The 27,079-nt window shown below is 35.9% G+C and overlaps 2 protein-coding genes and 1 pseudogene across 7 annotated transcripts; all 3 read left to right on the top strand.

The window, feature by feature from the left end:
• The first annotated feature begins 3,013 nt into the window (after positions 1-3,013).
• On the top strand, positions 3,014-4,395 carry EXPA20 (expansin A20). 2 transcript variants are annotated; one of them, XM_090297096.1, is made up of 3 exons: positions 3,014-3,242; positions 3,337-3,655; positions 3,941-4,395. In XM_090297096.1, exons 1-3 carry the CDS (start codon positions 3,110-3,112, stop codon positions 3,960-3,962), a joined length of 474 nt encoding a protein of 157 aa, XP_090153222.1. In that variant the 5' UTR covers positions 3,014-3,109; the 3' UTR covers positions 3,963-4,395. The 2 variants fall into 2 exon arrangements, with proteins under 2 accessions (XP_090153222.1, XP_068474893.2); XM_068618792.2 differs by having other exon boundaries at positions 3,032-3,242; positions 3,934-4,395.
• Positions 4,396-4,810: 415 nt separating this feature from the next.
• GCL2 (GCR2-like 2) lies at positions 4,811-7,734 on the top strand. 5 transcript variants are annotated; one of them, XM_068618740.2, is made up of 6 exons: positions 4,811-5,240; positions 5,330-5,508; positions 5,579-5,690; positions 6,183-6,299; positions 6,409-6,726; positions 7,188-7,734. In XM_068618740.2, exons 1-6 carry the CDS (start codon positions 5,061-5,063, stop codon positions 7,524-7,526), a joined length of 1,245 nt encoding a protein of 414 aa, XP_068474841.1. In that variant the 5' UTR covers positions 4,811-5,060; the 3' UTR covers positions 7,527-7,734. The 5 variants fall into 5 exon arrangements, with proteins under 5 accessions (XP_068474841.1, XP_090153218.1, XP_090153219.1 ...); XM_090297093.1 differs by having other exon boundaries at positions 4,994-5,240; positions 5,334-5,508; XM_090297094.1 differs by having other exon boundaries at positions 4,994-5,240; positions 6,183-6,303.
• Positions 7,735-20,221: 12,487 nt separating this feature from the next.
• Positions 20,222-22,495, top strand: LOC150023111 (uncharacterized; annotated as a pseudogene).
• The last annotated feature ends 4,584 nt before the right edge of the window (positions 22,496-27,079 follow it).

Raw genomic sequence — 27,079 nt, 5'->3', positions numbered from 1 at the left:
CCTTCGGTCGTATGACCGTAGTTGCGGTGGTACTGACAGCGTTTAGCAGTATCGGCGTTGGGAGGTGTCTGCGCTTGTTTTAATGTTGGGATCAATTCAGTTTGCAGGGCTTCATCTAAGATCTTCCCCTTCGGTATCGGTCTCGGTCTCGGTCGGTCGGTACTACTAGAGGACAAGTTCCCTTGTTTCTTTCTGTGTTCTCAACATGTGTCTTCCTATGATAGTCCACATGCTCCTCAATTTGCATGAATTTTGTTGCTCTTGTTCTCAATTCGTCCATACTATACGGTGGTCGCTTTATAAGGCTTTTTGTGAACCGTCCGGGTAGTATGGCCAAAACCAAATGGTGCATTGCTATGTCCGGATTCAAATTGCGTATCCCCATGCAAACTTTACTGAACCTGTCCATGAAATCTCTCAAGGACTCTCCTCTTTCCTGTTTGACATTAAGAAGGGACATGGAGGACGTCCGATGAGGCCTACTCGTGGCATACTGAGTAGTGAACTTCAGTTCCAAAACATCAAAGGTGGCAATGAAATTAGGGGGGAGGTCAGTAAACCATCTGAGAGGCCCTTCTCTGAGCGATGTGGAAAAGACTTTGCACCACACCGTCTGATCAACCGTGTAGAGAGTCATCTGCGTTCTAAAGATATTTAGGTGTTCGTCCGGATCGGTAGAACCATCATAGAGGTTCATGGTTAGACCTTTCCATTTGTTGGGGACAGACGTGGCTATGATGTCATCCGTAAAGGATGGCTCCTTGGGTTTGCTACTCTGTTTGGAATAACATGTTTCACACTTTGATGGGTCTGGTGGACGAGTGACGTGTGGGGTACCGTCTGGGTTAATGCTTTTGTCCCAGATTGATGTGGTGGTGATGTGGGTTCCCGTGAATGTCCTTCACGTTTTGATTGTTCGAGTCTTTCCAGTAACCTTTTGTTTTGCTCCTTTAATTGAGCCATTTTTTCTGCTTGCTGTTGTCGCTCCTCTTCCTGCTTCCTCCTTTCCTCCTCCAGACGCAATTGGTCTGTGACTCCTTTCTGAAGCAACTCCTGCATCTGAGCTTGGAGAGTCTGGAGCATCATCATGTGTTCTTCCGCTACGTTATCATTGTTGGTGTTATTCACTGCTGAAACCATCTTCGCTTGTTGGCATCCTTAGGTATGGGAAAAGCAATTACTCGGGCCCCACGGTGGGCGCCAATTGTACCTGTGTGGATGTCAGGGCCTGAGTAATGTTGATCAACGTCGATACATAATTGTTGTCGTGCTTGTAGTTGTCTAGTTATCTGAATCTTCCTTCCTTCTCACGTGCGTTCGTCCGGTCGGTAGGGGTACCTGCGATTGCACTCCGACGCTCAAGTCAGTGCTAGTGTTTAGTTAAGTCTCTCTGATCTATAAAAAACATACCTTTCCCCCTTTCAGAAGTTCCTTTTGTAGGTTGACTTGGACCTTGGTTCGTGTGGGCCATGTAACCGATTGCTAAAGACATGCATAGTGGTCTTTGGGTCGTGTGTGGTGGTTCCCTGATATTAATGGAGTGTTTCACGAAGTGTCTCTGACTCATTCAACGATAGTTACAACCGCTTACTTGCCACGTATTATCATGTTTATTTATTTATTTAATGTGCAATCTTCGGGATCGTCCAGGACCGACCGTACATAAAGTTTCTAAGAAAAATAAAATCACTTTTCTTAAAATCGATTCTATAAAAGCTAGTTCATTCTTTGAATAAAGACCAATTCATTTAAAATGTTTTTATTTATTTAAATTGATAAAAATAGAACAAGTTTCGAACAAAATGCGCTATTAAAGTGATTACAGATCAACATGTCTTTTCTAGAAGCTAAAAGATTTACCGAGGATTTAATTTTTATACAAATCTATCTTCTCATAATTAACGAACAATTATTCTATCAATCCATCATATTATATTATATATTTTCATATCATAAAAAGATGTTACAGACAAAAAGAGAATAAAGCTGGAATCAACTAACCTAATCCTTAAAACACTGCATTGTCCCAGAAACAAAATGATTAATGAAGCACCCTTTAGCAGTCAAGGTTCCACAATGAAGAGTAGTAGAAGAGCTTTTGTGTTTTGTGTCTGCCATCAACACAAACCCTTAAACTCTTCTATATGAATGAGCTACATCCATGTTGCAGGTTCCAACCCCCTCTTTTGGACTCTAACTCCATTTCCTGCCTAAAAAGAATAGACAAGAGAAAAGCACGAAAGCAAACAAAAGAAAAAAAGATCCTTGGAATGAGCAACAAATTACCATATTTCTCGGCTTATTTCATGTCCCCATCATTTGGAAACTAATGATCTTTACTCAAATTTGTCAATGCTTAGGGCTATGTTTGATTTTCAGTTGGGAAGACTCAACTTTTTTATTACTTTCAGTTGGGTTCAACTGTAAAATTTATTCATACATATATCATGAATTTGGTTGTATAAAAGTTACACTAAGTATGAGAAAACCTTAAGTAAAAGTTAAAAGGCTGTAATACTACTTTTGAATTTCAATATGTTAAAATAAAAAGAAATAATTTATTTTTCTGGCTAGAAAAGAAAAATATTTTCAACTTCTTGTCATTTAACCAAAAATCTAGTTGTCTATGTTTAGATCCCTTAGAAGAGTTCAAAACTATTTTGGGCGCTGAACTTTAACACCCCACACAGTAAAACACATTCATTTAACAATTTCATAAATTAATATTTTAATTTTATTTATTAATTTAAATTATTATTATATTATTATAAAAGGTTCTCAAATGAGTGTCGTTTTTGTTTTTTCAGTGTGAAAGTAACTTTTTTCAACTATTTTTATTTCAAAAATATTAAATTCATTACCCTTCATTCATATTTTGAAATTTAAAAGGGTGCCTTTCAATTTAAAGAAAAAAACATTTTGAACTTTTACCCAAGCTATATCTCCATCTTTAGCAAGGAGATCTGATAATCATCATTTTGCATTAGAAAAGAACCTCCTTTTCCTGTTTGTTCAGTCCTTTCTTAGCCCCACATACGACAAAAACATAATACACTTAAAAGAATTTCAATTTAAAGTATTAATCAGTTTCTAAGCTCTATTTTCTCAGATGGGTGCTCTTCAGTCTATACTTCTCTACTTGATTTTACTACACTCATGCAGGATTGTTGCTTACAGTAACCAAGAGTGGAAGAAAGCCACTGCAACGTATGCCAAAGACTCAGAGGGGTCTCTTGTCACCGGTACTACTTCTCTGTCTCCTTGGTTCTTCTTAGATAGTCTCAGGATGAAAACAACATCATGTTTTTGACAATGTGGTTGTACTGTGTGTTGCAGAAGGAGCTTGTGGTTATGGAGATCTCCACAAGGAAAGTTATGGGAAACACAGTGCTGGCTTAAGCACCATGTTGTTCAACAGAGGGAGCACATGTGGTGCCTGCTATGAGATTAGATGTGTTGACCACATCTTGTGGTGTGTGATGGGAAGCCCTTCTGTAGTTGTTACTGTTACAGATTTCTGTGCTCCAAATTATGGGCTTTCAGTTGATTATGGTGGCTGGTGCAATTTTCCAAGAGAACATTTTGAGATGTCAAAGACTGCATTTTCTGAAATTGCCAAGAATAAAGCTGATATAGTGCCGGTTCAGTATAGAAGGTAACCAAAATAAAAGTTTCAATGGTAAAGATTCATTACATTTAGGGTAAAATCTGTTTTAGGAGTTCTATTTTCAGTCAAAATTGGTCTTGACCTTAAAAACATGATTTTTTTTTGTATTTCTGATATTTTGAGAATTTTATCCTTCACCCCAACTGTTTTGGTAACTGTTAAAAGAACGAAATTTAGCATGTAACATATAAGACCAAAATATTTGGTTAAAAGTGAAGAGACTTAAAGCACATTTGAGTCTATGTTAATATTTAAGTTTGTTGTAGAGTAAAGTGTGAAAGAAGTGGTGGCGTGAGATTCACAATGAGTGGGGGTTCTCACTTCTATCAAGTGCTGATTTCCAATGTTGGTGTGGATGGTGAAGTGATTGCTGTGAAAGTGAAGGGGTCTAGAACAGGATGGATACCAATGGCAAGGAACTGGGGACAAAACTGGCACTGCAATGTCAACTTTCAGAATCAGCCTTTGTCCTTTGAGGTAACAATCAGTGGTGGAAAAACACTCACATCTTACAATGTAGCACCAGCAAAGTGGATGTTAGGACAGACATTTGAAGGAAAACAGTTTCAGGATGAGTAGATTCACAAGTCTAGATAGGATAAGTTTTGGGGAGGCTTGAATTTTTAACTTTATAAGCTGTAATTGTAAACCATGATTAGTGAAATCACCTGTCAAAGAGCACAAGCTTAATTGTATATATATATATTTGCTCATGATTCATGATCAAACCCTTGTTCAAGCCTGTGGTGAAAATGATAAAAAGGAAAAAAGTTGCGCAAAGGGTAACAACCTATATGATCCCTATCCTAAAGATTCCATTGATCAAAAGTTCAGTCATTAGGGAACATGTAATTACTTGAAAAGTAATGTCTTGTGTAAGAATTCAAATGAACAACTCATTTTCTCTTCCCTCTTCTGATTTATTTTAGTAGCTTGAGCATATTTTGATTTTGATTTGAAGTCACTGCTCTCAGGACAAGAAACTTCAGCAGTTTCAATTCAACTAGTTCCACTTCTTCTATGCATTCTAAAAAGGGAAAAAGTTTTCTGGATTAATATTTTAATCAAGTTCCGCTTCCTATCAAAACAAGATTATAGAAGAAAAATTGCATTAAATACTCCAAATCTTTGACAAAATAATCCATCTTAAGAATGAAAAGTTCTTCATTACAAGAGAAAGAATAATTTTAATTTATTTTTTATCCAATAAACATTCAGTGCATGCCACGCACAGATAGAGACGAGGTGTAAGCGTAATAGCCAGACACGACAAACACCGAAACGGTGCCGCTTGCTAAAAATAAGCATCAGCACCTACTTCTCTTCACCTGCTTCCGTTCATTTTTTTCTTCTATTTGGAGCTTTCTAGAATCTTCTCTTCAGACCTGAAGCCATGGCGGTTCGGTTCTTTCAGAACCCGATGCCCGAATTCGTACCCGAAGCGACGCCGTCTACTCCACAGGAACAAGAAGAAGCCCTCACAGTAGGGGACTCACTCCCGAAGCTCCTGGCCATGCCCCACGCGCCACTCTCGGAGCGTCTCAAACGCGCCGCTCTAGACCTCAAAGAAACCGTACCCAACGAATCCTACCCTCATTTTCTTCTCTTTCTTGTTTTTGACACACTCTTCTCCGCTCTGACACGTCGGTGGTTTGGTGTCAGATAGTGATAGAAACGTGGGGGGTGTCTTGGCGAAAAGATGGTGACTTTTCTCTCTACTGCGGCGTTCTGGGCACGGCTTTTCTGCTCTTGAAGTCTTACGAAGTGACACGCAACGGGAACGATCTTTCTCTTTGCTCTCAGATTGTGAAGGCTTGCGATGCCGCTTCCGTTCGTTCCAGGTTCTCTCTGTTTCAATTTTACTTTCATGTTTAAGTGTGATGGTTCGCGCTTTGAATGAATGGGTGACAGGGATGTGACCTTCATTTGTGGTCGTGCTGGCGTGTGCTCTCTCGGGGCCGTGGCTGCAAAACACGCCGGGGATGATGAGTCCTTGAGGTACTACATGGCTCAGTTCGAAAAGGTGATCTTTTCATTATTGTCTAAGTATGTGTTTGAATTAGCGTTTGTATAGTTTGATTACGAATGAAATTGATTTTGAAGTGAAGTGGTTTAAGTTAGGATTTCATTTTGTTTTTTCTTCTAAAAGCAACTTCAAATTCGGTGTGAATATTTTTATCTAATGTGCAAGTGATCCATAATTGTTTTTCAACTGATTTTGAATGAAATTAATGTGAGAGTGGTTGACAATTGTTTGAACTCAAAATCAGTTCTACATCTTTTTGAATTTAAACATTCGCGGCCGTTCATTATGGTTCTATTAGGCTTGAGCAGGTTTATCGTCCATAATGCTTCTATTAGGCTTGAGGCTAGAACTCTGCCATCGAAAATGGTTCTGTTACACTTATTTAATTTATTTGTTTTGAAGTTATTATTGTAGTGATCTATTAACTGTTTGAGATCAAATAAATGTGATGAATGCAGTAATAAGAATTAACAACCTTTTGGGGTGCAGATTAAGCTGTCAAAAGATCTTCCTGACGAGTTGTTATATGGGAGAGTTGGTTTTCTGTGGGCTTGTTTGTTCCTAAACAAGCACCTTGGTCAGGGGACGGTTCCTTCCAGTTATACAGTGGGTTTGGTCCCAACTATTCTTGTCATGTTTTACACTGTTGTGTGCTGAATTGGGGAGAGGACTCAATAAGTAAAATGGGGTTGTTATTTTTTCAAAAAACTTTCAGGCTATGGTTGTTGATGAAGTCATTAAAAGTGGAAGGAGGTTGGGTAGGAAGGGGAGATGCCCATTGATGTTTGAATGGTACGGGGAGAAGTATTGGGGTGCTGCGCATGGATTGGCAGGGATTATGCATGTGCTGATGGAAATGGAGTTGAAGCCAGATGAGCTTGAGGATGTTAAGGGAACTCTCAAATACATGATAAGCAATCGCTTTTCCAGTGGAAACTATCCCGCTAGTGAAGATGATAGGAAGAGCGACGTTCTTGTGCATTGGTGTCATGGAGCTCCAGGGATAGCCCTTACACTTGTCAAAGCAGCTAAGGTTATAGATAGATAACTTTAACTCACTTGTTAACATATGTTTTCTCAAATGAGAACTTTATGATCGTTTAGGGAGTTGCAAAACTTATATATTTATCCATGGCTTCGTGGGATTAAAATCTCCATTGCGTTTCCTTTCCATTAAGTGATTTTAATCCTTCAGAGAGATACTTTTAATGCTTTGATTATATGTTTTTTCTTGATCAATTCTGCCTCTTGCTTCCGTAAGATGGAAGCACTGTAGAAGGTCTATGCTATCATCATCAGTGCCTTCTATTTTTCATGTCGAGCATTGTCATAGGCATGGATTAGGAATCATTTTCCAATATAAGAACACTGAATGTATGACTTTTGTGTATCATATAGATATAGTTTTCACAAACTGAATTTTGTTTGTTAAATGTTCTTCGTTATCATGGACCACTTGGTTCCATTTTTTCTTTTTGAAAAATAAATCCACAGGTTTTTGGAGATAAAGAATTCTTGGATGCAGCTATGGAAGCAGGAGAGGTGGTTTGGAATCGTGGTCTGCTTAAGAAAGTTGGGATATGCCATGGTATAAGTGGGAATGCGTATGTGTTTCTGTCACTGTACCAACTTACAGGGAATGTGAAGCATCTATACAGAGCCAAGGCTTTTGCTTGCTTTTTGCTTGACAGAGCTCATAAGCTGATATCTGGAGGTGAAATGCATGGAGGTGATAGACCATATTCATTGTTTGAAGGGCTAGGAGGCATGGCTTATCTTTTCTTGGATATGATCGATCCTTCCCTGTCTAAATTTCCAGCGTATGAACTCTGAGAATCTACAAAGTTTGAAAAGGAGGCCTTGTGTTATGCGTAGTCGTATCTCATCACTAAGATAAATGAAGTAAAAATAAAATGAGAGCCAGCCTTCGCAGGGGTTGTGTACATTTTTTAAAGTTTCGAGTTATGTGGGAACTATGATTATGCAGTAGTGTCACCTCTTTATTTTTTGCTTTTGGATGCAATATATGAGAGTTATATGAGATCATGGTACTTAATCGACATACTAGTAGTGTTTGGGGTGTTGATATTTTAATCGTGAATTGTTTAGAGAATCGGAAAATTCATAATTATTAAAAAATTTAACATAATTAAATATATAAGATATGTAAATATGTAATTAATAAACAAAATAATCTCATTTCATTTTGAGTGTTATATATTCCTCTCTATATATACACCACACAATTTCGGTAACATAACCTCAACAATAATCATGGCTATATTTTAAGGGTAAAAAATTGTGTTGGCATTGTTGCTCCTACGGAATTACTGCGGGTTGTTGCTACTACGGAATTACTGCGGGTTGTTGCTTGGACATACTAAACAATTAAAAAAAATATTATATCCTAATCATTAATATTTCATTCTCTTCCTCTCCAACATCTACACCACTCTCAAGTCATCTTCTATCAAAACTCCTGAATGTCTTTAATTTCTTCTTCATTTCTACTATGAATTTTCATCTTCGATTGAAAATTCTTCTTCTTCAATTTCTTCTTCATCTTCTACTATAAATTTTCTATTTGTATTGGTTTTGGCATTTAAATTTCTAGGACTTGGATAAAATTAGTTATAGTTTTTTTAAACTTTTAAATTTTAAATAAAAATAATTATCTTTTTTTTTTTTTTTCTTGGACCTCCCTTTTAACAACAAAAACATTCATATACATCCATCTAAGAGGAATTGTGATGAGAATCAAATAAAGGAGGCTTTTATTAATGAAGGAAGAGGTCATTCACCTTCACATTTGAAGTTCTTCTCAAAATTAAAAGAAGACATAAAATAAAGAGAGGATCAAGCCTAACGCCAAAGAAGTCTACAAGCTTTCAAGAATGGGCTTCAATTAAATATCTCTCTTTATAGTTTCTTTTAAATTGTAAATAATATAGAATAGTGTTTAGAAAGGTGCTTAGAGGGAAACATTAGACACCTCTTTTGTAAAAGCATCTTTAGGCTTTAGTTTAGAAAATTCTAGAAGCTTGGGGAGTGAGCTTAGTAAAGGGGGTGTGATCTTAGGAGCTTTTTGGGTAGCTTAGGGAATAAGTTATGTAAATGACCAGCCCTTGCTCCTATAAAAGGAGGGCTTAGGTCCTTCACAATTGAGATTGGAAAAATAGAGTAAAGTTACTATGCTCCATTTGTGAGTGATTGTGAGACTAGTTCTCCTTTTCCTTGTCTTATCTTGTGATGCATTGGGAGCATTCAAGTGGCGGCAAATCTGCACTTATCTTGGAACATTCATCATCCAAGTGGCGTGTCCATTCCCAATCCTTGCTTCAATCACATAAGTCATCTTCCTTCATCTTGTTTTTCAATTTCAATCGGTAATTTTGGTTTGTTTTAGTGTTCTTCATCGTTTCCACCGATTGTATTTGTGTTTTCCAGCTTTGCTTTCATTTCTGTTCGGTGCAGTAGCTTTTCCTTTCAATTCTGTTCGGTTGTTTTAATTCTATTCTTCATTCTTTGTTGTTGATTCCATTTGACAATATATGGACTTCCATATGAGCTTTGGTTTGGTGCAAAGTCTTGGTGAGTTCTTGAATTAGAACATTGATCCAATTCTAAGTAAAGTGCTATTTCATGACCAACTCAAGTTGCTCCTAAGAATGTCAAAGAATCATGTATTCTTGTTATTGCATTCACATCAAATTGGCAATCAAGAATTGTCTTTTTTAGTGATCTATTCATCATCCAAGTCAATATCTCCCAAATATATGGGATCATAAGTTTTCTTTTCTACTCTTTTGTCTCATCTTAAGTTGAAAGTTGTGCTTCATATACACAAGAGTATTTAATCTTTTGTATTTTTAATCTATTACTTTTCTTAGTACGTACTTGGTCAAATGTGTTCTAGTTCCTTTCACACCACGTTACACTACATGTGAGGTTTAGGGTTTAGGAAAAAAAAAGGGTTTAGGAAAAAAAATATACTACATGTGAGGTTCAAAATTTTCATGACTAACTTTTGTAAGTTTTTACCTTCTCCTCCATAACTCTTTTCACCAAAGAACTTAAAATGTATATAAACTATAATGTAGTTAAAAGTTTACAAATCATATAAGAATGGTAATGAGTAATTTAATTATCAAGTTCTTTCATATTTCTAGTATTTATTGTCATGTCCATTCTAAAAAGCTCATTAGCTCCCTTGAACTTCTCAAGTTGTTGATCAGTTTCAACTCTTGTTCTTGCATCCAAAACAATTATTTGAAATGTTTCATATAAATTAAGAACCCATGTATGCCTATATATGTAAGTGATAATTTTTTTTGCATTCTAATGTTGTAAAATACTAGAAACTTTCCAATATCCTCAAGAATTAGATCAAGACAATGAGTTGCACAAGGAGACCAAAATAATTTGGTTATCTTTTTCATTAACATTCTTCCAGCTACCACAAGTTTTTAGAAGCAACATTTATAACTAATTGGACAACATGCTCCTCCCCAATTTCATCAACTATGCTATCCAACAACTCATACATTTTTTGTCATCTTTGAACAGATCACTAGTGTCAATGGATTTTAAAAAAATAGTACCACTTGGACTCTTAACAAAAAAGTTAGTGAGTGATCTTTCTTTCTCATCCTTCCAACCATCACACACTGTGCATCTCCATTTCTCTCAATCACTCCTATATTGCTCTAGATATTTTTATACCTTATCCATAACTTTTTTCATATAGGAAATCCTTACCACATGATAAGAAAGAGACCTTAAACCTTTCCCATACTCTCCAACAACCTTTAGCATTTGGTTGAAAAGATGGCTCTTTACAAGATTAAATGTCAATGCATTACTGTAAATACAATTGCAAATATCTTGAATTACATCTTTGTTCTTATAAGATGAATTGATTGTCATTTTTTTGGAGATCATTCTTTCCTTTTGCTATTACTCTTTGTAACTTCACCAATCCAAGTACAACTCCTTTTTCTTTTTTTTTCCTTTATCTTCTCGCAACTTCAAAAATAGTCTTTACATCATCTTGAACACTACTACAAGGAATAACATATTTCTTTGTTCCAGCAAGATGATGCTTCATCCTTGCTATTCCACCCCAACAAGTATGAGACAAAAATTTACAATTTACTTTTTAGTCTATTTGTAGGTGTTGAAGATAGGAGCTTTGATGTATCAAATTCAAGATGAAGCTTGAAGCCTTGCTGCTTTTGGTTTGGGTGTAGTTTAGAGTGTTTAGAATTTATGTAAGATCAATCTTGATTCCTACACAAAGCCTATTTTAATCTGTTTTAAAGATCTAAGTGTTTTTCCATGCAAAGGAAAAAAACAACCGATTAAAGTTTCGAGACAATCGGTTGTTTGTCACTTAGCTGGCAAAGGAGTTTTTGAAACTGTTTTTTGAATCAGTTGTATAACTGTCAAAACCATTTAACCGGTTAAATTGTAGTTTTAACCGATTAAATGTGAGTTTTCATGACAGTATTTTGAAAACCTGTTTTAACTAATTCAGTTGTTCAAATCTGTCTTTAACGATAGCTTTCCAAAGGTTATAAATATAGCATTCCTTCAAATGTTTGAATGATGAAAAAGAGAGAAGTTTTATACTCTGATTTAAGAGATTACCAACTGTTTGTGAAAAGAAGTTTTCCAAGTTTAGTAAGATTGCCTTTGATCTTTGTTGTGTTTTCAAGAACTGATCATAGGGTTTCTGGTCTTTTGTAATCCAGGTGTTTTCTACCCTTTTCTTAGTTTCTTGTAATTGTTCAAATTACATTCTGTAAACGTTGTTGTAAAATCCTGTAAAGTCAGTGTGATTCTGGCTTGAGGTGTGTGTTGGTGCAAAGGGGGTGAGTAGGCTTTGTGGGATTCAAAGTCACCTCTTTGTGGTGTGTATTGTTGTAATCTGTGATTGATTACATAGTGAAATACTCAGTGGTGTGATTGAGGAATGGATGTAGCTCTGGGATTGAGTGAACTAGTATAATATATTTGTGTGAATCTCTCTATCTCTTCTCTTAATAACTGTTTGATATGCTATCATAAACAACAGGTTATTTCGTATTTTCAACCGGTTAATATTCCTGCTTTACAAACTGCTTTTGTATCTGTAACATAAATAACCGGTTATATCGTTTTTTTAACCGATTAAAATACAAAAACTGTTTTCTGAATCTTTGTTTAATTGAATCTTACCAAGATGTTCTAAACATTGAATTATTCTAGTGTGAGTGTGTGAGATATGCTCGGATAGGTTTTGGGAAAGTTCTAAAGATGTTTCTTTTATTTGTTCTGCCCCTCTTTGGAACTCATCCCTTTCATAAGATACAAAGTATGAACTTTGTTTTTGACTTGATTGTTTTCTCAAAATTTGTTTTTCAACTTTAATGCTAAGTTGAATCAAGTCATTTAAATCTCTATAAGGCAAAAGTTCAACTTTGTTTTTTATCTCAAGTTTGAGACCACTTAAAAACCTAGATATGGTGGTTTGGTTTTCTTTGTTAATCCCTGCCCTCTTTCTTCCTTAAACTTTTTAAATTCAGTTGTTGTTATTTTTACTGGTATAAACAACTGATTGTTTCTACGAAACAACCGATTGTTTTTCTGGTGCTTTACTGTTTTAAGCTTTGTTTTTTGGCTAACTGAATTCCTAACTTGGTTTCTTGCATAGAACTTCATTCTAGCTTAAAAGGTTTACGAATACCCCCTTTAAACAATTCACCCCCTCTCGTTTAAGGCCATACATTCTAACAATTGGTATCAGAGCTTGGTACTTGAAAAATACTCAAGTTTGATCCTAAAATCTTTTTTCAATGGCTGAAAAACTACCTTTTGGAGAGGGTGCTTTAATCAACATACCACCTCTATTATGTGGTTTGAATTATAAATTATGGAAAGTTAGAATGAAAATCTTTGTTGAATCTCTTGACAAGGGAATTTGGGATGCAATTGAAAATGACCCTTTTATTCCAAAATTTGAAAAAGATGGATCTTTCATTGCAAAACTTTGGTCTCAATGGACTGATTCTGAAAACAAGAAGGCCAAATTTGATTGTATTGCTAAGAACATCATAACATCTGCCTTGAATTCAGATGAATTTTTCAGGATTTCTAAATGCTCATCGGTCAAGGAGATGTGGGACACTTTAGAGGTGACTCATGAAAGAACCAATGATGTGAAGAGAGCTAGAAAACATACTCTAATTCAGGAATATGAAATGTTTAAAATGCTTAAGGGTGAGTCAATCACTGAAGTACAAAAGAGGATCACCCACATCATCAACCACCTTATGAGCCTTGGGAAAACCTTTGATAAAGAAGAACTAAACATCAAGATCCTCAAGTGTCTTGATAGATCATGGCAACCTAAGGTGACAACAATTTCTGAATCAAAAGATTTGACATCCTTGACAACGACTTCATTGTTTGGTAAGCTTAGAGAACATGAGTTAAAAATTAATAGACTCAATGTTCAAGAAAGTAAAGACAAGCATGTGAGAAGCATTGCCTTGAAACCTGCCAAGCACAAAAGCAAGCAAGAGTCAAGTGATGAAAGTGAAGAAGAAAACCTTAGTTTACTGCCCAAGAAGTTTAGTGGATTCTTGAAGAGAAATCGCAACAAAGAAGCCAACAAAGAAAGGTATGACAACAAGAAAACTAGTGATTTCAATTCTAACAATTATACTTGCTTTGGTTGTGGTGAACAAGGGCATATTAAAGCTGATTTCCCAAACAAAGAAAGCAATGAAAATAAATCAAGCTACAAGGAGAAAAAGGGAAAATCAAGAAGAGCATATATTGCTTGGGATGAGAATGAAGTCTCCTTATCAAGCTCCTCATCAAGTGAAGATGAAAAAGCAAACATATGCTTGATTGTAGAAGGAGATGATGAGTCATGTAGCTCAAGCAATGTAAGTTCATGTGCTTCCCTAAGTGCTGATTATAGTAAATTGCTTCAAGCTTTTCAAGAAACTCATGAAGAAGCTAACCGATTGGTTCTCTCAAACAACCGTTTGAAATGGCTTAACAACTGGCTTGAAAAGAGGGTTAAGACACTTGAAGAAGAGTTGGAAAAATCAAAAATTGATTTTGAAAAACTTGAAAAACATTGCAAAAACTCTTCTCATGTGTGTGACTCTCTTGTTTGTGAAAATTGTGAAAATCTTGAAAAGAAAAGACACTATCTTGTTAGAACTGTGGATAAGCTTTCAAAGGGAAAATCTAACTTTGAGAATGTCTTGGCATCTCAAAATTGTTTTTGGAAGAGCTGGATTAGGTTTTAATCCACAGAATAAGCAAGATCATTTTTCAAAGAAATTTTCAAAACTGCCATTAAAACAACCGATTGTTAAGTCGAAACAACCGGTTGTTACATGCTTTTATTGCATGAAAAGAGGCCATTCTGTTAGATTATGCAAAATAAGGAAATATTTTGTTCCCAAAGGCTTTATAAAATGGATTCCCAAAGGTTGCGAGGTTTCAAATGATAAAAATAAATCCAATGGACCCACATTTGTAAGGGGACCAAACCTTGTTGCTTGAATTCATTTTTATGCAGGGAAACTAGAAGAACATGAGGCTCTGAGTCATCTGATCAGGTTCTTGGAAGGAAAGGATTAAGACTGGAACTGAATTAAGGGTATGTACCAGTCCAAGTCTTTCCAGAAGTCAAAAGAAGCTTATTGATCACAAACAAATGACTCATTGAAGGGACTTCATAAAAGGATAAGACCTTCCTTTTAATTCTTTTAATTGCTGATTCATGCTTATTTTCTTCTTGTTAAATGATAAATTACATCTATATTGAATATCTCTCTGCTTATGCTCAAAATTTCAAATTCTGTTTTATTGCTGCAGAAAACAATCGATTGTTTCCTCGAAACAACCGATTGTTTCCTCGAAACAACCGATTGTTTCTTTTATGACAGCACCGTGAAAGAATTGAATTAATGCCTCTGTTCTTTCTGTTTGTTGCAAATCTCAATTATGAAAGGATCTTGTGTCAATAAATCTGTCTTGAAAGTCTGATTGTGTTTTGGAGGAAGTTACAACATGTCATAAAGGAATATATTCCATATCTTGAAAATTTAAGAGCCTTTATGACTAGTCAAAGATCACATGTGATGACCATGTGGTTTTCTGCTCTTTTCTGACGTTTTCTGTGCAGGTCTTGGTCCAGTCTTTTCTTCTTGAAGACTGAAACCCACTAATACCAATTGATCACTGTAGGGTTCTGTTATGCTATAAAATCTGGTACAACAGTTCTCTTTTACAAAAACAACCAATTGAGCCATCTCTTGCAACATCTCTTGCTCTTTTTATGTGTGAGCCTTTGCCTCTTTTTTTTGCTATCATGGAGTCCACTCCACCTACATCAAAGAGGATAAAAATAAGGGTTGTAAGGTCTGGAGGGAGGCTTGAGGGCTGGTTTTCAGGGGATAATGAGCTCATTGAGAGATATCGCTTTGAGACAAGCACAAAGGTGATCAACAACCCAAAAGTTGTCTCCTTTGATTGGCTGAAAAGCCAAAAGCTGGACAATGTGAGAAAGCTTCTCAAGGATCAGTTGCCGAGAAGATTCTTGGAGATGAAGGGAAACATATACCCAGATTTGATTCGGGTATTCTACACCAACCTTAAGTTTGAAGGAAACAACCTTGTTTCTCATGTGAAAGGTGTAGACATGGAAATTACCCATGATGTGTGGGCTGCAGTAACTGGATTAAAGTATGCTGGTCTAAGGATTAATAAAGGAAATCTTGGTGTTGTGGAAGATTTCAACAAAGTCCAATACTACAAGAGCTGTTTGAAGAATCAACAAGCTCAAGTGAGAAATTGTTCTGTTGGAGGCTTGAAGTTAGATGAAAGGGTGTTGACTCTTATTGTTACTTTCTAACTCCAAGGGGGAGTAACCATTCTGTTATAATAGAAGAAAATCTTGTTTATATCTACTGCATCATGAAGAAGATCAAGATCAACTGGATTCATATCATCAAAGAACATATGCAAAAATCCATGAGGTTAAGTGACTACCACTATCCCTATGCTGTTTTAATCTCTAAATTCTTGCTCTATTTTGAAGTGAATCTTGAAAATGAGACCTCTGAGTTAGTTAAATCAACAAAAAAATAAATAAATAATGGTTCTCTAAGCAAGATGGGATTCACCAAGATAAATGGAAGATGGGTGAGCAAATATGGTGATTCATCAAGTGCTGCAGCTGCTGATTTTGATGAAGAAGATCAAGCTGCTGATATGGATATCCACAATGAAGAACAACCTGCAACTAACTTTGATGTTGGAACAAGTGCAGAACATCAAGGGGATGAGATTTCTTCTATGCCTTATTTTAAAAGATACATGGTGAATAGGCTTGATGGCTTTGCTGAAAATCAAAGAAATCTCCATGATCTTTGTGTAACCAATTTCCAGAGCATTGACAACAGATTCCAGAGCATGGACACTCGCTTTATGACCCTGGATGAACAAATTGAAGCTGTTCAGAGCCAGATCTTTGAGCTGCAATATGGCAAGGATGACTGAAGAAAACCAACCGGTTGAATTTTCGAAACAACCGATTGTTTTTGCTCTGTACCAGTTTAAGTGCTATTTCTTTTAAATTCTGTTTTATCTGGAACAATTTATGTTTTTATCTCTTCTTCTAGTCTATTTGTGAAGACAAATAGGGGGAGATTTTATGCTGTGTTGTCTTTAATTCTGCAAACTCTATCTGTTTAAGTGATTAATGTTTCTGTTGTTTTGGTGCTGATGTTTTTAGTTGGTTTTGGCTGCTGGTTTTTCTACTGTTTTGGTTAAGCAAAACACAAGCTTTTTGTATTGCTCTAACATGCTGCCATAGATGTTGTATATTGCTTAAACTTTGTTTTGCAGGAACTGCTTCAGATTCAAACAAGTCCAACATAAGCAACAAGGGATTTGTCTTCATCAAATAGGGGGAGATTGTTGAATCAAGTGTGATCAAAGCTTTGAAGAATCCAAATCCTAGCGTTTGATGGAAGGCTGAAGTTGCTGTTGTGTTTTAGAGTAGGATCTGGGATAGTTTATCTTTGTGATCCACTCTTTGTTGAATTTAAAGCTTAGGTGTTTTCAAATCTTTTCAGTTTAAAGTGTTTTTCAAACTAAGTGAAAAACAACCTGTTGTTTTGTCGAAACAACCGATTGTTTTATACTTAGGTGTTTTTGAAAAAGTTTGAAAATTGTTTTGGTTGGTTGACTTGCTGTCAAACCAAAACAACCGATTGATTCGTACTTTCAATCGATTGTTTGTTTGAAAATCCTAACAGAAACAATTTTGTTAGTTATGTGAGCTTTAAATGATTTTATAACCGAATACACTCTTGCTTTAAATGCTTTGACCATTCTTTGAATGCTTTAAATAGTTTGTTCAAGTTTTATAACAAATATTGATTAACAAGATAGAAAAACAGATTTGAGTTTTCACTTTTGAGCTTTGGTTTATCAAGAGAGAGTGGAATAGGATTACATCTGTATATATTTCAGTTCATTCTGTAACAAGTGTAATTCGTTCTGAATACTTTGTACATTCTGGTGTTGTAAAGCCAAGAAGGGTTGTGTGCTCTTAAGGTTGTCAAGATCAACATTCTTGGTGTGTGTGTTGAGCCAAAGGAAGTGTGTTTCTTGAGGGGATCAAGGTCACTTCTTTGGTGGTGTGTGTATGTAATCTGGTTTTGATTACTTAGTGGATTCCCTAGTGGTTTCTGGGAAACTGGATGTAGCTCTTGGTTTAAGAGTGAACCAGTATAAACTGTTTGTGCACCTCTCCCTTCCTTAAACTCTTTAAATTTAGTTGTTGTTATTTTTACTGGTATAAACAACCGTTTGTTTCTAAGAAACAACCGATTGTTTCTACGAAACAACTGATTGTTTTTTTGGTGCTTTACTGTTTTGAGCTTTGTTTCTTGGCTAACTGAATTCCTAACCTGGTTTCTTGCAAAGAATTTCATTCTAGCTTAAAAATTTTACGAAAACCCCCTTTAAACAATTCATTCCCCCTCTCATTTAAGGCCATACATTCTAACAAACCCAACCTTGCCAAAAACACAGTTTTGAGAAGCAAAAACAGTTTCAAGATTGGATTGGCCTTTGGAAAACTTGTCCACAATTTTTAAAAGATAATGCACTTTCTTTTGAAGAGATTCATAGTTTTCACGAAGCTAGAATCAACACACTCGCAAGAAGAGTTTTGATAAATTTTTTCCAAAGTTTCAAAATCAGTTTTTGAATGGTTCAACGCTTATTCCAAAGTCTTGACTCAATTTTCCAACCAATTGTTTAAACCTTTCAACCAGTTGTTCAAAAGGGCCAACCTACTAGCTTCTTCATGAGTCTCTTTGAAGGCCTCAAGAAGTTGACTATAATTTTCAACATTATTGGATGAGCTTGAACTTACACTGCTTGATTCAAATTCTTCATTTGCCATGAAACAAAGATTGGCTTCCTCATCATCCTTTGATGAAGAAATTGAAGATGAATCATCATTGTATGCTATTCTTGCTTTGCCTTTCTTCTTATACTTCTTGTAACCCCATTTCTCTTTGCTAATATTGCTTGGACATTCAGCCTTGATATGTCCCTATTTTTCACATCCAAAACAGGTGTAATTTGTAGAATTAAATTCATTAAAATTCTTGCTATTACACTTATTTGCTGACCGGTTTTTGTCCTTGTTGTTCTTCACATCAATTATGCCTTCATGGGTAACCTCAAGGATGTCCCATATCTCTTTTGCATATGCACAATTTAAGACCCTAAAAAATTCATTAGAATTCAAAGCATAAGTGATGATGTTCTTGGCAATGCAATCATATTGAGCTCTTTTACTTTCAAACTCAGTCCATTGGGACCAAGGTTTTTCAGAAAAATCTTTATCTTTTTCAAGCATAGTAATAAAAGGACCATTTGTGATAGCATCCGAGATTCCTCTATCAATTGTTTCAACAAAAACTTTCATTCTAACCTTCCAGAATTGATAGTTCAACCCACAAAACAAAGGTGGTATGTATATAGAAGCACCCTCCCCAAAGGGTAATTTTTCAGCCATTTTTTTAAAAAAGATTTAGGATCGAAACTTGAATAACTTTCAAGAATTCAGCTCTTGATGCCAATTGTTAGAATTATAAGCCTCAAACAAAAGGGGGGAGGGGGGGGGGGGGGGGGGGGTGAATTGTTTATGGAAGATTTTCGCAAACTTTGACGGTAGAGTGAAAGACAATGGAGAATTAATCAATTAGAAATTTTTTTAGCCAATTAGAAAACTATTTTTAATATGATTGCAGAAAATCAACCTGTTGTTTTTACGAAACAATCTTTTAATCTTTTTAAGAGGAGGGATTAAATAGCATAAAACTAGGCTTGTTTATGGTCCCTACGAGGAAGAAACCCTAGCATCTAGAAGGTCTCATATGTGTCGCCCCATACTCACACTTCCCACATTAAGCACATTCTTAAATGTGAAAAGCATGACCCTCCTGGATCCTCTTTTAATGGCACCTAATTAGGGACTTAAGCATGCTTATTTTGAATTTCCCTCCACTCACTAATCTCACGACACCTTATGCTATAAATAAGTTCCCTTGGTTCTTGTAAATCACAACATATTTTGAGTAAAGAAATTTTGCTTGAGTGAATCTCTGAGTGCTTATTTTTCTTCGAGTCTTATTTTGGCAAGATGATTCAAGTGGTGACTCTCTTCATTACTTATCTTGGACTTCTCCTCTTCCAAGTGGCGTGAGATCCTTCATTCCTCCATCTCTATGAACAACTTCAACCATCTAAGTCTTCTTTTATTCTCCTCTAATTCCATGTCTTTCATTTTCGCTAATTCTACTCTAGATTGAGTTCTTTTCCGCTTGTATATTTTTCCTTTAAGTCTTTTTCCTTTACTCTTTGAAGAGAACTTTCAAAATCACTTAAACACTCAGTTAAGTTCATGTCCAATTGCAATCCTCATTGAGTCATCACCATATTTTGATAATCAAATTCTTAATCCAAGTGAAACCAACAAATTAATGTGTGCGTCTCCTAAATAAAGTCATATCACGAGTGGTACTATTTTTTTGAAATCCATTGACACTAGTGATGTGATAAAACATGGAAAAAAATGTTTGAGTTGTTGGATATATAGTGGATGAAAATGGAGAAGAACATGTCCAAGTAGTTACAAACGATGTTTCTAACCTTGTGTCAACTGGAAGAATGTTAATGCAAAAGAGAACCAAATTATTTTGGTCTCTTTATGCAGCTCATTATCTTGATCTAATTCTTGAGGATATTTTTTATATTTTACAATACCATTGGAAATACAAAGAAAATCACCACTTACATATATAGGCACACATGGGTTCTTAATTTGTACAAAAAGCACTTTAATGGAAGGGAATTGGCAAGACAAGTTGTCACACATTTTGCTACTTCTTATCTTACATTAAATTGTATTAAGCAACAAAAAAATTTCTCTCAGATCAATGTTTTCTTCAAAGTAATGGACTAGTAGTCCACATGCTACTAAAAATTAGGCCAATCAAATGATGAATCTAGTGTTAAGTGATGGTAGATTTTGGAGATCAATAACATATTGCCTTAAATGTGTGAATCTTCTTGTAAAAGTGTTGATGTTTGTAGATGGTGATGCAAAATCAGCCATGCCATATATTTATGAAGCAATGGATAGAGCTAAAGAGAAAATTGCTGAAAATTTCCAAAACCAAGAAACAAGGTATAAAAAAGTTTGGAAAATTATTGACACTAAGTGGAATTTACAACTACATAGGCTTTTCTATGCAGCAACGTATCATCTCAATTCCTGATAAGCTAAATTACTTCTAAATTTTTCCTACTAAGTAGAATTATATTCTTTGCTTTTATTTTTTATTGTGTTAGATATCACCATGAAAAAAAATTCAATCCAGATAGTGAGGTATTGGTTGGTTTATACGAAACATTTCAAAAAATGGTTTTGGATGCAAGAATAAGAGTTGCAATTGATCAACAACTTGAGAAGTTCAAGGGAGTTAAAGGGCTTTTTCAAATGGACATGACAATAGATACTAGAAATATGAAACAACCCGATAATTAAATTATTCATTACCATTCTTATATGATTTATAAAATTTTAATTACATTATAGTTGAATACATTTTTGTTTTAACAGTTCGTTGGTGGGAGAGTTATGGAGAAGAGTGTAAAGAGCTACAAAAGGTAGCCATGAAAATTTTGAACCTCACATGTAGTGTAACATGGTGTGAAAAGAATTGGATCACATTTGACCAAGTGCATACTAAGAAAAGAAATAGATTGAAACTACAAAAGATTAAATGCTTTGTGTATGTGAAGTACAATCCTCAACTTTAGATGAGACAAAAGAGTAGAGAAGAAAAGGGAGAAACTTGTGATCCCATATGTTTGTCACGATTGAAGATAGTGGGGTGCGAGAGTCATTATAGTCGTCGAAGACGTTGTAGTCATAGGAGGCGTTGGAGTCACCAGAGGCACGAAAGTACTTTTTTTTTTTGCGGAGAAAGAACAAACAAGGGATATGTTTTTTTGTTGTCTTCATTTGTAAAGATGAGTAAATAAAAAAGAGAGTTTGATATTACTTGGAAGTATTGTGAAAGTCTTACTACAAATAGACTAAAAAGTAAATTGTAAATTTTGTTCTCATACTTGTTGGGTGGAATAGCAAGGATGAAGCATCATCTTGCTGGAACAAAGAAAGATGTTATTTGTAGTAATGTTTAAGATGAGGTGAAGGAAATATTTTTGAAGTTGCTAGAAGATAAAGGAAAAAAAGAAAAAGGAGTTGAACTTGGCTTATGGTGAAGTTATAAAGAGAAGTAGAAAAAGGAAAGAATGATCTCCACAAAATGACAATCAATGTATCTTATAAGAACAAAGATGTAATTCAAGATATTTTCAATTGTATTTGTTGAACAAGATGCTTTGATGTCTCCAAATTTGTGTAGAAAGCTTGAAGACCCTACTGATGTGTGTGTGTTGTCTAGTAGTTTTTAACTTGTTAATTCACTTTTTGAAATAATCCAAGCTAATTCGAATCTTTATCTCTTTCGAAAGAAATGTTTTTTTTAAAAACTGAGAATTTTTTATTCAGTTTTTTTTTTCAAATCAATCAATTGAAAAAGCTGCTACTCAAGGGATTGAGGCTAAGGCAAGTTTTTCAACCTGTTGAATTATCGAAACAACCTGTTGTTTGACACTTAGTGGTTTTCAAAATGATTTTGGAAAAACTTTGCTTATTTTTTCTTTGTTGTCAAACAAAAACAATCAGTTATTTCAATAAAACAACTGGTTGTTTTTATGAAAACCTTAACAGAAAAATTATTTCAAGCGATTGTTTTGAAAAACAACTTGTTGTTTTATAACAAATTTTTGTTATGGGTTTTTAAATTGTTTTAAATTCTTCCAACTGTTTTTGGTTTTTGATCTAACAGCTTTGACCACTTGCTTGAGTCTATATAAATGTTGTTTGATATTCTTTTCAAAACTCAAAAGATAGATTATTAAAAAATGTTTTTCAAGAGGATCAAAAGCTTTGGATCATCACTTGTGTGTGGAATAGGATTGGGTGTTTGTGTACTTATGTACTATAGCTTTGTGAAGCCCATGTGTATTCTATTCTCTTCTCTTTGAACATTGTAGTTCTGTGTGTTTTTGTGTAACGCAGTTTCAGAAAAGGGTTTCTGAAAATTATGGTGTTGCCAATGAGTGGTGTGTTTTCTTGAGGAATTCAAGATTATCACTCTTGGTGTGTGTTTTCATAGTAATCTAGGTTTGATTACATAGTGAATTCTAGGTTTGATTACATAGTGAATTCTCAGTGGTTAGTTGAGGACTGGATGTAACTCTTGGTTAAGAGTGAACTAGTATAAACCTTTTTGTGTGAATCTCTCTATCTCTTCTCTTATACACTTTTTTTAACATTGTTTTATATTCTACTAATTTAAACATGTTGTTTCGAGAACACAACTGCTTGATTTTCTATAAAGAACTATGAAATAGAAATTTTATTCAGTTGATTAGAAAATTAATTGGTAGATTTTTTAGAACTTTTCACTCTACTTCCAAACTTTGCAAAAATCTTGTGCAAACAATTCACCCCCTCTTTTTTAGGCCACTAATTTTAACAGTACTTACATTAATGCATTTCCATTTAATCTTGTAAGGAGCCTTTTTTTCAAACAAATGCTAAAGGTTGTTGGAGAGTATGATATAGGTTTAAGGCCTCCTTCTTATCATGTGGTAAGGGTTTCCTATCTGAAAAAAACTTGTGGATAAGGTATAAAAATATTTAGAGTTGTTCCCGCCGGTTGACCGGGATCGTCTTTGCGCGTGGCTTGTCCCTGCGAGCTAGGGCACCTTCGTCTTGCTCCGTCTGTGAGTACCTGAAAGAAGTGAACAAAGGGGCGCCCTCGCGGCCGTTTGCACTCTGACGATCAAGTCAGCTAGCGAGAAACATCAATAGGGGACACACCCTTGAGAGGTGGTCGAAGAAACTGTACTGAATGACTGAAACTGTGTAACTAGAACGGTGTTGCCCTAATTGCCTTGTGCTCACTGTAAGTGCGCCGCGAAGACAACTAGGGTTTGCTCTGTGTATCTGTGTGTATTAGGTTAAAAATCTGATCCCCTTTCAAATGTCCCAAGGTTCCTTTTTATACACATCCATCAGTTCAAGCGCGTTGAAGCGCATTGAAAGCGTATAAAAATGTCCCCTGAAACATTTGATACGTAATCTTAAATTAGCGCGTACCTTAGCAAACTTTCACTGAAACCTTTAATGGGCACGTGTGCATTGCCACCTGGCCTTCTGACTTGACCGTTTATTCTGTGCAGAGGGTCCCTCAGCGCTGCAACCCAACTTAAAGGTTATTCTATTGTGTGAGCATCCCTTCGAAGTACTCTCTGGCACGTGGGCTGACTTTCCGGGTGCCAACCCACGCTTCCCAATCACTAGTCACTCACCCTGGGGGCGTATCTACCTTGCTCTCGTACCATGCACGTGGTTCTCCCCTGGTCATGGCCCTCTCATGGGTCCTATCTGTCCCAGGGTCTCCCAGCAGTGGCGTGGGTACTTCACGAGTCAGGTTACTCCCTACTGGTACTAGAACTTATGGCCTTGAAGCCACCTTTCTCTTCTCCTTACTACTGTTCTGTATGGTCGAGGCTCAAAGCCTCTCTGGCGATGTCTTTACTCGGCGATGCCTCTCTCGGGCGATGCCTCTTCTGGGCGATGCCTCTCTTGGGCGACACCTCACTTAGGCGACGCCTCAGCGAGGCGATGACTCGAGCGGTCAACCTGTTGACTTCTCTTCCTTGGGTCCCTTGAGGGCTCCCACCATGATGGAAGAGGGCCAAGCACAAGAGCCAAGTCAAGAGCGTCTAAGATCAAGCTAGGAGCGTCTAAGACCAAGCTAGGAGTATCTAAGACAAGCTAGGAGCGTCTAGGACAAGAAGGCCAAGCTAGGAGCGTCTAGGACAAAGAAGACTTGGATCAAGCTATGAATGGGAGAGTGGCATACTAGCACATATTCCGTGAAGGCCCATCAAGTGTAGTTTAGCTTTAATTGGGGTGTATATAGCATAGCCATGTGGACAAATGTTTATTTTTCTGCACATTAGAATTAAGGAGGAGTTAACCTTGATTAGCTAAAGGTTTCTAGAAGCCTTCACTAATCAAGGGACGGTTTTGTGAAGCCATGTGCACCCATGTGCTCCATGTGTCATGTGCCTCCACATTTCCATTTCATTTTGCTTGCATTTCATCTTCACTTAGCTTAGCATTTACGGCCTCCTTAGCCTATAAAAGGAGAAGCCCATCACTTGTATTTTCAAGATTGAATAGAGTATTGTTATGCTGCCAATTTAGTGCCATCATTACTCCTTGCCTAGCTTCTAGGTTTTAATCTTCATTTCACCACCTTCAAAGGGGCTGGCCGAACCTCCCCATTTCCACACTCTTCATGCACCTTCAAGGTCACCACACCTCTTAGGAGGACCTTGTTCATCCCTTCCATTAAGCTTCCGCACCATCTTCCACAAACATCCAAGAAGTGCTCATAGGAAATCCATCATTTGGTATCATGAGCATAGGTTCTTCAAGGATGAGTAGTTCTTGGTCATTTTCATTTTGACTTCTTCTTATTTCCTTGTTGTTCATCTTTACATTCCATATTGTCTTTCTGTTTTTTAATTTTTGCTTTGAATTGGTGTGCAGTTTGGAAATTCCAATCGGTGCATCTTGTTCAATTGTTCTTGAGCAATCTTTGTGCAATTTTTTTGGTAGGATTCCATACACTTTGTGTTGCTGTTTTATTTTAGGTATTTGAGTCCTTATTGCAATTTTATTTGGTTCATTTTATGCTCTTTGAGTCTTTTAATTTTTGAATCTATATGTGTTTTGTCTAGTCATGTTTTTCCAAAATGTCATCAAATCATAGTACTTTGTTTGGCTTATTTGTTTCTTGATTTTGGTCTAAATGTTTGTTTTGAATCTGTTGTGATTTTGATCCTTTGGTGCCTTTTATTTTTTAGCTTGAGTTCATATTTTTTTTAGATCTACACAAATTCGTTTTTACCAATTCCATTGTGTTTTTCTTTTGGTATCTTGCTGTTTTTTTTTCCAGATTTTACAGAATCCCCTGTTTGGCATAACTCTGTGCTGGCTGTTTTGCTTAAGAAAATTATTTTCCCACATAGGAAATTTCTGATTCTCTGGATTATGCAAGATTGAGGTGTTACAGAAAAGACAAAAAAAGAATCAGCTCAAAAGAGTCAATAGAAAAAAAAATGATAAATATTATAAAAACAGTGTGCAAATCTGGCGTACAGTTGGCGTAACTGAACACTGATTTTAGAAAATTTATTAAAAAAAAATGGTTCATGCGTTTGGAGTGAAAAACACGCCAGAATGTAGTTAAGATATTGAATTATTGGCATATAAATTTTCAGAAGCAAATCTTTAAAGGACAGCTCAGCATAAATCGGGGAAAATCACGCTCTCTGACCCACAAACAATTTTTCAGTGGTGCTGTTTTTTATTTTGAAATCAATTCTAGTGCTATTCTTAGGATCCATTTTGTGTGCCTACCTTTCTTCGAGTACCTTTATTTGCTTGTCTAATATTTCTTTGGAACTCTTTCTAGTTGTCACATTTTAAATTCCATTTGTGTGGTACTGTTTTTCCAATTAATTTGTTTCTTGCTTTAATTCTTTGGCCTTTAAATTTGGTGCTGGATTGTTTCTCAATTGGTGCTTATTTGAGTGGAAATTTGACTTGAGTGAGGTCTAGTTTGCTTGATAGGTGCTGGATTGGAGAATTAATTCCCTAACTCTAAGAGGAACAAAGGCAAGGGCAGAAAAAAAATACCTACCAAAAACACCACAAACATTGGAAGACCCAACCAAGAAAAGACAACCAAGGAAGTGCCAATAGCAAAAAAAAAAAAGAAGAAAAGATCAACAAAGGGAGTTTTCTTTCTTCTTTGCAACTTAACTTTTGTTAACTACTTCTTTAATTATGTGATTAGACGGCGAGTGTGTCTTCAAGGGCTCCAAGTGTCCAAGAAGCCTCACTTAGGGCCGACTAATGTAGAATTATCTAGTTTAGCAATTGTTAATTGTTTTAATTGCATCTGTTTGCTTAATTAGTTACGTTTTTCAATTGTGTTGCTTTGTTTAAGCTTTGTTAATTCTTGCTTGGTTAATTAGCTAGTTTGCATTGTTTTCTTGCATTAAAATCTGATTTCTCCAACCTTAATTGTGTCTTAAGTGGTTTACTAAGAGAAAGCTTTGTGTGAAGACATTGAGGCATAGTTTTTGGCTAAGGCAAAGGCTTGGTATTTAAGTAGTCCACAGTGACTCACCTCCCTTACCTGGAAGACTACCTTCTTTGACTTCCCTAAATTTTCTCAATGTAAAATACTTCTACACACAAAGCTCTAGTCATGTCTTCTTCTTCTCATTCTGCAAAGTCTATTGAAAGTGAAGTAAATTCTTTGAAAACTCTTTTGAAAGAAGTTTCACAAGCTGTGCAATTGATTTCAATTAGACAATTGGAGAATGAGACTAAAATCAATGAGTTGACTAAAGCCAAGGAAGAGAAGTCTCAAAAATCAAAAAAATCTCATACTCATACATCCCATTCTAAAATAAATGAGTCTCTAGGGGAGGGTAGCCTTAGAATCAATGACTATTACCAACCACCCCCTAGAAGAAATAAGCAAAGGGAGGAAGAGAGCCCAAGGGAAGTAAGGGTAGACCTACCCCATTTCTATGGTAAGGAAGATGTAGAGGTATACCTAGATTGG

Source organism: Phaseolus vulgaris, chromosome 11 (genome assembly GCF_051622355.1).
Source record: "Phaseolus vulgaris cultivar YP4 chromosome 11, ASM5162235v1, whole genome shotgun sequence".
Classification (NCBI taxonomy): domain Eukaryota; kingdom Viridiplantae; phylum Streptophyta; class Magnoliopsida; order Fabales; family Fabaceae; genus Phaseolus; species Phaseolus vulgaris.
This window is presented reverse-complemented; position numbering and strand designations above follow the sequence as displayed.

Coding starts and splice junctions, on each gene's coding strand:
- EXPA20 (XM_068618792.2), top strand. CDS start 3,110: ATGGGTGCTCTTCAGTCTATACTTCTCTACTTGATTTTACTACACTCA. Junction 3,243..3,336: donor AGAGGGGTCTCTTGTCACCG/GTACTACTTCTC, acceptor TGTGTGTTGCAG/AAGGAGCTTGTGGTTATGGA. Junction 3,656..3,933: donor GTGCCGGTTCAGTATAGAAG/GTAACCAAAATA, acceptor AGTTTGTTGTAG/AGTAAAGTGTGAAAGAAGTG.
- GCL2 (XM_068618740.2), top strand. CDS start 5,061: ATGGCGGTTCGGTTCTTTCAGAACCCGATGCCCGAATTCGTACCCGAA. Junction 5,241..5,329: donor CTCTAGACCTCAAAGAAACC/GTACCCAACGAA, acceptor GTTTGGTGTCAG/ATAGTGATAGAAACGTGGGG. Junction 5,509..5,578: donor GCCGCTTCCGTTCGTTCCAG/GTTCTCTCTGTT, acceptor AATGGGTGACAG/GGATGTGACCTTCATTTGTG.